Source organism: Arachis stenosperma, chromosome 2, assembly GCF_014773155.1.
Source record: "Arachis stenosperma cultivar V10309 chromosome 2, arast.V10309.gnm1.PFL2, whole genome shotgun sequence".
NCBI classification, from domain to species: domain Eukaryota; kingdom Viridiplantae; phylum Streptophyta; class Magnoliopsida; order Fabales; family Fabaceae; genus Arachis; species Arachis stenosperma.
The window spans coordinates 2,382,530-2,392,893 of record NC_080378.1 but is presented as its reverse complement, the minus strand read 5'-3'; the positions used below and the strand labels follow the sequence as shown (position 1 = coordinate 2,392,893).

General features: G+C 40.7%; 1 protein-coding gene across 1 annotated transcript; it reads left to right on the top strand.

Moving 5' to 3' along the window:
• Positions 1–7,787: 7,787 nt before the first annotated feature.
• Positions 7,788–9,158, top strand: LOC130961206 (uncharacterized). The gene has a single exon (XM_057886951.1). The coding sequence runs from the start codon at positions 7,788–7,790 to the stop codon at positions 9,156–9,158; it is 1,371 nt and encodes a 456-aa protein (XP_057742934.1).
• Positions 9,159–10,364: the final 1,206 nt, after the last annotated feature.

The window sequence follows — 10,364 nt, the reverse complement described above, 5'->3', positions numbered from 1 at the left end:
CTTTGAACGTGCTATGTCTCAGGTCAGGGTGTTGTTTCCTGAGTCTGTACAATGTATTTTCTACTACTGTGTAGAAGCTTGCTCTTCTTCGAAAGAGGTGCGGGTTTGGCTCCTCGTTTGGTACGGCACCTGTATTGATGTAGTCGATGTAAGGTGTTCTCCAATCTTGTACCTGCATGATGCTTAAGACTGTGTCCTGCTCAAAGCTCGGCTTATCGAGTGTTAGTTGAGACAGCGCCGATGTGTTTTCCATTTGCCTTGTTGTGGCTAGTTTGGATAACACATCGGCTCTGGTGATTTGTTCTCGGTTTACATGGATAATATTGAATTTACTGAATTTTGAGATGAAATCCTTTGTTATGAGCCATTATTTCTCTAAGAAAGGATCTTTTACCTGGTACTCTCCCTTGATTTGATGTACCACTAGTGAAGAATCACTGTAAACAGTTATCCGAGGTATCCTTAGTTGTTGGACGAGTTTTAGTCCTGCTAGCAGGGCCTCATATTTCACCTGGTTGTTACTTGCGTTGAATCAGAATTGTAGTGATTGCTCGGCTATCACTTTCTCTCCTTCCTTCAGTAATATTCCTGCTCCGCTGCCCTCTCTGTTTGATGCCCCGTCTACATGTATACTCATTTGGCCTCTGTATGTTGTGTTTCGTTTGTCATCTCTGATACAAATTCGGCAAGTACTTGTGCTTTCAGAGTTTTTCTTGATTCATATTGAATATCAAACTCGGAAAGTTCGATTGACCATTTTATCAGTCGTCTGGCGAGCTCTGGTATGGTTAATATCTGTCTCAGGGATTGGTCTGTTCGCACTATTATTGTGTGACTCTGAAAGTAGTGTCGTAATCTCCTTGCTGTGGTGATTAGTGCCAACGCCAGCTGTTCTATTTTTGGGTACATTGTTTCTGCTGGTTGTAGCACTCTGCTAGTGAAGTACACTGGGTTTTGCTTTTTCATGTTTCAATCACTAAGACCGAGCTTATAGTGTGGTTAGATACTGATAAATATAAATATAAAGGTTTACATGTTTCCTCTGTCCATGTGAATTTTCTACTTTTAGAGAATGTTTGAAAGAAGTGATAAGATCGGTTTGCTACTGCAGGTAGGAAGCGTGATAGGGTAGCTACCCTTTGATGAGCGGATAATTTGTACGCTTTTTGGCATTATTTTTAGTATGTTTTTAGTATATTTGGTTTAGTTTTTAGTATATTTTTATTAGTTTTTAGTTAAAGTTCACTTTTCTGGACTTTACTATGAGTTTGTGTGTTTTTCTGTGATTTCAGGTATTTTCTGGCTGAAATTGAGGGACCTGAGCAAAAATCTGATTCAGAGACTGAAAAGGACTGCAGATGCTGTTGGATTCTGACCTCCCTGCACTCGAAGTGGATTTTCTGGAGCTACAGAAGCCCAATTGGCGCGCTCGCAACGGCGTTGGAAAGTAGACATCCTGGGCTTTCCAGCAATATATGATAGTCCATACTTTGCCCAAGATTTGATGGCCCAAACCGGCGTTCAAAGTCACCTTCAGAATTTCCAGCGTTAAACGCCGGAACTGGCACCAAAATGGGAGTTAAACGCCCAAACTGGCACAAAAGCTGGCGTTTAACTCCAAGAAGAGTCTCTACACGAAAATGCTTCATTGCTCAGCCCAAGCACACACCAAGTGGGCCCGGAAGTGGATTTTTATGTCATTTACTCATCTCTGTAAACCTTAGGCTACTAGTTCTCTATAAGTAAGACCTTTTACTATTGTATTTAGAGATCTTGGTAGCTATCTTTGTTCTTATGCTATCTTAGATCATTGGGAGGCTGGCCTCACGGCCATGCCTAGACCTTATTCTTATGTATTTTCAACGGTGGAGTTTCTACACACCATAGATTAAGGTGTGGAGCTCTGCTGTACCTCGAGTATTAATGCAATTACTATTGTTCTTCTATTCAATTCCGCTTGTTCTTGTTCTAAGATATCACTTGTTCTTCAACTTGATGAATGTGATGATCCGTGACACTCATCATCATTCTCACCTATGAACGTGTGCCTGACAACCACCTCCGTTCTACCTTAGATTGGGTGAATATCTCTTGGATTCCTGATACACGATGCATGGTTGATCGCCTGACAACCGAGTGCTCGCCTGACAACCGAGCCAGCCATTCCGTGAGATCAGAGTCTTCGTGGTATAGGCTAGAACTGATGGCGACATTCAAGAGAATCCGGAAGGTCTAACCTTGTCTATGGTATTCTGAGTAGGATTCAATGATTGAATGACTGTGACGTGCTTCAAACTCCTGAAGGCAGGGCGTTAGTGACAGACGCAAAAGAATCACTGGATTCTATTCCGGCCTGATCGAGAACCGACAGATGGATAGCCGTGCTGTGACAGGGTGCGTTGAACATTTCCACTGAGAGGATGGGAGGTAGCCACTAACAACGGTGAAACCCTTGCATAAGCTTGCCATGGAAAGGAGTAAGAAGGATTGGATGAAGACAGTAGGAAAGCAGAGAGACGGAAGGGACACAGCATCTTCATGAGCTTATCTGAAATTCCCACCAATGAATTACATAAGTATCTCTATCTTTATCTTTATGTTTTATTCGTATATCACCATATCCATTTGATTTTGCCTGACTAAGATTTACAAGATGACCATAGCTTGCTTCATACCAACAATCTCCGTGGGATCGACCCTTACTCGCGTAAGGTTTATTACTTGGACGACCCAGTGCACTTGCTGGTTAGTTGTGCGAAGTTGTGTTTATGCCATGGTATTGAACACCAAGTTTTTGGGGTTCATTACCGGGGGTTATGAGAGTTGTGAGAAGTATTGTTCACAATTTCGCGCACCACCCTCCCTGCTAGCTGTTGGACTTCCTTTACTATTTTTGGGCTTGTCATGTTGAGTATAGCATGGCATTTTCTGGGTTGGCTTCTATCCCTCGTGAGGTTAGCATAAAGTCGAGGAACTTCTCTCCTTGAACTCCAAAGGCGCATTTGTCTGGGTTGAGCCTCATGTTATATGCTCGGATTTCGTTGAAGACTTCTACCAGGTCGTCACAATGTGATCCTTGTGCAGGTGTTTTTGCTACCATATAATCCACGTAGACTTCCATATTTCGGCCTATTTGCTGTCGGAATACCTTGTCCATTAGTCTTTGATATGTCGCCCCTGCGTTCTTTAAGCCAAAAGGCATTACTTTGTAACAAAAATTTCCATGTTTTGTTATAAAAGCGATTTTGCTTTGGTCCTCTAGGTGCACTAAAATCTGGTTGTAACCAGAGTATGCATCCATAAAACTCAAGCTTTTGAAACCAGAAGCATTATCAACTATTTATCAATGCAAGGTAATGGATATGCGTCTTTAGGGCAAGCTTTGTTTAAATTTGTAAAGTCGACGCACATACGCCATTTACCTGAGTTTTTCCTTACCACTACCACATTTGATAGCCATGTGGTGAAGCGGATCTCTCTGATGAAACCTGCGTTGAGGAGTTTCTTGGTTTCTTTAAGTGTTGCTTGTTTTTTCTCTTCCCCAAGGTTTCTTTTCTTTTGTGCCACTGGTCGAACTGTTTTGTCAATTGCTAATTTGTGGTAGATAACTTCTGGGCTTATTCCAGGCATGTCGTCTGGTGTCCATGCGAATAGATCGGCATTCAGGCAGCGTATATGTATAAGTCTTGTTCGTTCTTCCCCTTCTAGTGCTTCTCCAATATGAGTGTACTGCGTTTCATTTGCTGTTAGTGTTACTTGGTGAAGGTTGTCTATTGGTTGGGGTCTCTCGCCGAGGTCTTCTCTCGGGTCGAGGTAGGCTAACATTGGGGTCTCGGCAGAACTGTGTATTGCTTGGACTTGCGGCCGAGTTGTCTGTTTCGTCTGGATTTGCTTTAGACTGGCATTGTAGCACTGCCGAGCCTATTGGTGATCGGCATATACTGTTGCTATTCTATTTTTCTGTACTGACAACTTAACACACAGGTGTAACATCGACACTACCGTCTTGAATATATTCAAGGCGGGCCTCCCAATGATAATATTGTAAGGGCTATAACAGTCTACTATTAAATACTGGATGTCAATGGATTTTGACATAGGGATCTCTCCCATCGTCGTCTTTAGCCATATGTGTCCCATGATGGGGACCCTTTCTCCGGAAAACCCAATTAGTTCTCTAGAGGAAGGCTGTATTATTTTTCTGACAACTTCATCTTTTTAAAGGTAGAATAAAACAAAACATCAGTGCTACTACCTGGGTCCAGCAGTGTTTTTCTTACCAACAGCTCTCCAACTTGGATTGAGATTACTACTGGGTCGTCGAGGTTAGGGCTTGCCGATTTGAAGTCTGATTGATTGAAGGATATTGTGACATCTAGGTCTTTCTCCTTCTTCGGCTGCAGTGTTCCCTCGATTGCCAGCATTGCCCTATAGCTTCGTTTTCTGGCCGAGTTTGTTTCACCTCCGCCTATATAGCCTCCTGATATGTGGCTGATGATTCCTCTTAGCGGATCGGGAGTTGTCTGTTCTTTTTTGTTCTTATCTATTGATGTTTGTTTATGTTCGTCTCTGTCCGAGTTGGCTCCCCTGGCTTTCCGACCTTCGACATATTTGTCTAAAAGCCCTTGGCGTGCCAGTCTTTCGAGTAGGTCTTTTGCGACGATGCAGTTGTCCGTGGTGTGGCCGAACTTCTGGTGGAAGGCGCAATGCTTGCTTCTATCCACGAACCTTTGGTCTTTGTAGCTCCCCGCTCGAGCTGGTGGTTTCACGATTTTGGCATTTAGAATCCCTTTGATGATGTTTTCTCTTTTGGTGTTGAACCTGGTGTAAGTATTGAATTGTGGTGTGAGCTTGAAGGGTTTCTTCGACTCTTTATTGTTCGGCGATCTGAATATTTTGTTCTCATCCCTTCTGGGCGGTTGTTTGTCTATTTTCTGGGCTTCACGAAGCTCTTCGATTTCCATCTGTCCTGCAGCCCTTTCTCAGAATTCCTCCAGCGTTTTTGGTTTTGTAATTGCGATTCTTTCTCAGAATTTACCAGGTCTGAGGCCGGCTTTGAAGGTGTGCAGGTGGACCATGGGATCTAATTCTTGAATCTCCATGGTTGCTTCCGCGAATCGAGTCATGTAATCCTTCAGCCTTTCATGCTGACCTTGCTTGATGGTGCCGAGGTAATCTGATCCATGTACATATATTCTTGACGCCGCAAAGTAATTGATGAACGACCTTGCTAGGTCCTCAAAGGAAGAAATAGAACCTGCAGACAACTTGGAAAACCAGAGTAATGCAGCACCATCAAGGTTAGTGGGAAAGCTCGGCATAGAACGGGCTCATTGTTAACACCGTTGAAAAATATCTTGAGCTACAGAGGTCCAAATGAGACGGTTCCAGTTGCGTTAGAAAGCTAACATCCGGGCTTCAAAATGATATAAAATTTATCATAGTTGCCTGACGTATAGGGGCGCACACGCGCACTTTGTGCGGACGCGCCGATGGAGCACATGATTCACCAAAGAGCAACTCGTGGCCAGCGATTTCTAGCTCATTTTGGGCCCAATCCAACTCATTTCTGATGCTATTGAACCCAAGGATTGAAGGGAGAATGAACCAAGTAGTCATAGTTTATTTTTCATCATGTTTTAGGGAGAATTCTAGAGAGAGAGGCTCTCTCCTCTCTCTAGATTTTAGGGTAGTTTTAGTTAATTCTTCTTGGATCTATGGTTTAATTCATGCTTTGATTTACTTTTCCTTTATAATTCCTTGTTCATCTACTCTTTCTCTCTCTAATTTTGTATTTCATTCTTGTAATTGTTACTTGTTTGTTGATGCACTTTTTCTTCTTCTATTTTCCTTCAATGAAATTTGAGGTAATTCATGTAGATCTTGTTTCCTTTAATTGTTGTGTTAATTCTTTACATTTGATTGTTGTTAGATTTAATTCTTGTTGTTGATTTACTATGCTTTCCTTTTATGCCTTCCAAATGTTTGATGAAATGCTTGGTTGGATTTTAGTATAGATTTTGTTTCTCTTGGCTTTGGTTGAGTAATTAGTGACGCTTGAGTTATCTAATTCCCTTGTTGATTGACAATTGGAAGTTGCTAATTGACTTGGATACCACTAACGCTAGTCTTCTCCTTGGGAATTGGCTAGGACTTGTGGAATCAAGTTAATTCATCCACTTGACTTTTCTCCTTGGTTAGAGGTTAACGAAGTGGTAGCAATAAACAATTTGTGATCATAATTAAGGAGGATAACTAGGATAGGACTTCTAATTTTCATATCTTGCTAAGAGTTTTGTTAGTTGCTATTTTCATTCCTATTTACATTCCATGCCTCTTATCCCAAAAATCCCAAAATACCTCATAACCAATAATCATGCACTTCATTGCAACTCCTTGTGAGACGACACGGAGTCTAAATACTCCGGTTAATTCTTATTTGGGGGTTGTACTAGTGACAACTAAAATTTTTGCATGTGAGGACTCTTTGTTGGTGTAGAACTATACTTGCAACGAGAATTCATCTATTTGAGGAAAATTCTATATCAACAAGAGTTCCCGCATCACTATCCTCTGCACTTCCGCCTGAAGTTCAGCGAATTGGGCTAAGAGCTCAGCTTGTGTGAGTTGGGAATTCTCCTTGTCAGCCATGTTCGGGGATCAGAAATCCTGCAAAATAGAGGAAAAAGAGGAAAAAAGAAAACTGAACAAAGAGAATAGTGGCATTAGGTGTATTCCGAGCCCCACGATGGGTGCCAGTGATTCATCCGAGTACTGAGGTGGCCGAGCTTTAGCGCTTTCGAGCAAGTTGTCAGCAGAGAGGAAGAGCTATGCGTCGGCCAGGATCGAACACCGCGTCGGAAATACCTGCAAAAGATACTCCGATGCTCAAGTCAATAATAATCTCAAGTGAGTGTATTAAGTAAAATACGAAGACTGAGAATAGAACCGGCCTTTAGCCGAGGATACTAGCTCGGCTTTATAGGCGTTGGTTTACCCGTTTTCTAGAGATCAGTCTGAGTTTATGGGTTGGTTGTCGTATTCTGTTTTGGTGATCTGCTTTGTTTAAACATGTTTTTTATTTTTTGGAGGAGTGGTCCCAATCTTATCTAATTACGTGCCGAGTTTATCGGGTGGTCGAGGTATGTGGTGACGTATCAAATATTATTATAAAAGATTTTATTAAAATTAAAATTAAAAAATATGTAAAATTATATTGTAATTTAATTATTTTTTATTTATATTTAATTTTTTAATTATTATTTTTTAGATTAATATTAAAGTAGAAACTTATGTGTAGTAACTTTACATAAAATTAATAACCGAAAAATATTACATAAAAATTTAGTCAAATCAATTAAATTATTTAACATAATTTTCAACTGCACCTAAGTTTTCATCTAATATTAATTAATTTTATTATTTTTTAAAAAAATTAGACTAACTAGCATTTTAAATCCGTTTTTAGACGGACCTTCACGGTGCGGGAGTACGACGTGCCCGTTTTGCCACCCATAGAAACTTCAAGAGCACTTGAAGGTGCATGCCTTCTCAATTCTCACATTATAAGCTTAGTCCCTTCTCTTCCCTCTTTTTCCACCTTCCTCTCACAACTTCTGCAAACATTCACACACATCGTCATATATGCGCCTCCACGCCATGGACCAGCTTCCCCAACCCGAGCGCCACCGCAGCGACAAATACATTTCCACTGCTCTTGCCGTCACCGCCACTAGACTCACCACCAAGCGGATCCTTCAAAAGGACGGCCCAACCCCGCCAGAACCATGAGGTACCGGGGTGTGAGGCGGAGGCCATGGGGACGTTATGCCGCTGAGATAAGGGACCCTCAATCAAAGGAGCGGCGTTGGCTGGGGACATATGACACGGCGGAGGAAGCCGCCCGCGCCTACGACACCGCCGCCAGAGTCTTGCGTGGCCCCAATGCGAGAACCAACTTTGTGTACTATACTTTCCCTCAACCTTTTTCCATCTCCGTCACCAACAAAAATAACCATAAAGACATCCTTAACCGCAGTAGCCACCTCTTGGGAAGCCAGTTCAGCTTCTCCATCCATCCTAACCAACTCTTCAACTGCCGTAACCGCCACTTGGGTGGTTTTTGGCCTGACCCCTTCTCCTCCTACTCCGCCCCTTCTTCATTTTCTACCTTCCAGCAACAGCGAAACCAGCAGCTTAACTCCACAAACATGCTCCTCCCCGGTGACTTCATAGCCCCTTCTGTTTCATCTTCCTTTAGCCAGCATTTATCCAACCCCAAGGGCAGTTTGGTCAACTCATCACATGGTGGCCATGTTAACCCTTCTCCTTCATCTTCATTTAGTCACCATTCATCCTACCCCAGAGGCAGTATCAACTCATCACATGGTGGCAATGCTAATCCTTCTCTTTCATCTTCCCTTAGACAGCCTTTATCATACCCCAAGGGCAATTTAGTCAACTCATCACATGGTGGCAGTGCTAACCCTTCTGTTTCATCTTCTTCCTTTAGCCACCACTTATCATACCCCAAGGGCAGTTTAGTCAACTCATCACATGGTGGCAATGCTAATAACCTTTCTCTTTCATCTTCGTTATCCTACCCCAAGGGCAATTTAGTCAACTCATCACATGGTAGCAATGCTCCTAACTACACCGCACCCTTTTCTTCCTCTTGCCTGACAGACACAAACAGTCTCGGTTGTGGCAGTGAATACTCGCAAGAGTTCTTTCATCACTCAGACTCATCATCGGAGTTGTTGGAAGACATAGTTAGCGGTTTCTTGAAAAGTCCAAAGCCCACTAAAAGTGAGTGTCTGTTGTTAGGTGCTCCTACTTCTCCATCACAAGATTCTTCCCACCTTAAGGCTGAGTCATTTCCTCCTCTTTCCGCTGTTTCCACAGGCCAGATGATGAAGAAAGACGAGGATTTTAATGTTCCTTTGTATCAAGATGGTTTCCACATGCAGCAACTTGGTGTTTTTAATTTCAATGGCTCTAGCAATGCGGCAGTTCCCTCTGGCATGCCTCTTACTCAGGAGAAGAAGATAGACGACAACAACAACAGCAGTAATCATCTTGAAGAGTGGCCTATCATGGAAGACATTTTTAATCAGTACCCGGACTTTCTTAATGATTTTCTTAATGAGCAATGCTAGGGACCAGTAATTTTTGTGATTGTTAGCCATCAACTAGCCATCAATGATGATTTGATGGTGTGAAATTGGTGTGAGATTTCATCCAATGGCTCACCTTCCTCTGCTGGTTACATGCTGGCCAAAATTCAATAAAACTGCTGGCCTCCTAGACTTTTCCTTTCTTAATTAGATTAGGTTACGTACTTTTATAATAGGAAAAGTCTAGGGGCCAGCAGTTTTATTGAATTTTGGCTAGCATGTAACCAGCAGAGGAAGGTAAGTCATTGGATAAAATTTCACACCAATCTCACACCATCAAATCATCATCCATGACTAGTTGATGGCTAACAATCACAAAAATTACTGCCCCCTAACATTGCTCTTTATATATGCACTCTCTGTGTTTTGCTTTTCTTTGTCTGTTTTATTTTAGTATTAGGTCGCTGGAAATCTAAAAGTTTAATTAGTGGTGTCTCCTGCTTCTGTTTCGATTTATCTTATATTAAGGAAGCTATATATATTGTTGTATGGTTGTTGTTCAGAAAGTTACGTTGATCTGATCTCTATTTAGGGTTTCTTATATTTGTTTTGTTCGTAGTAGCTAAGTTTGGGAACTCACTTTAATTTGTACTCTGCTACCTCTCCTGCTATATATATATGGATAATGGATGAAATTAATATCTAATATTTCTTATGTATTAGTATTCTAGATTTATAATACTACACATATTAGACATTGCGGTTTTAAATTTAAAAGAATCTATTATAGAATTAATATGCTATGTTAATATTAGATAGAATATAGTGAATATTTTTAAAATTAGATAATACTTGAATTGATAATAATATTTGTTTGGAGAGAAGAAGAGTGATGCTGTCCACGGATTGGGAGACTCGAATATGTCGCATACAAGCCATCAATGGCAGGTGGCCAATATTTTTTATGATAAATACATCTAAAATATTATTTTTAAAGATATTTTTTATAATTAAAATTTAATACATATAATTGATTAAATCATATTATTTTTATTAAAATTAGATTAGATAAATTGATTCAGTAAAAAAATTTATAAATCAAATCTTAAACTAATCTAAATTAATATTTTTTATAAAAAATGATTACGATATCCTTTTATATATATATATATATATATATATATATATATATATATATTTATTTATTGAGAACCTTAAATTATTACCTACCCTTCTCTTCTCTCTCTA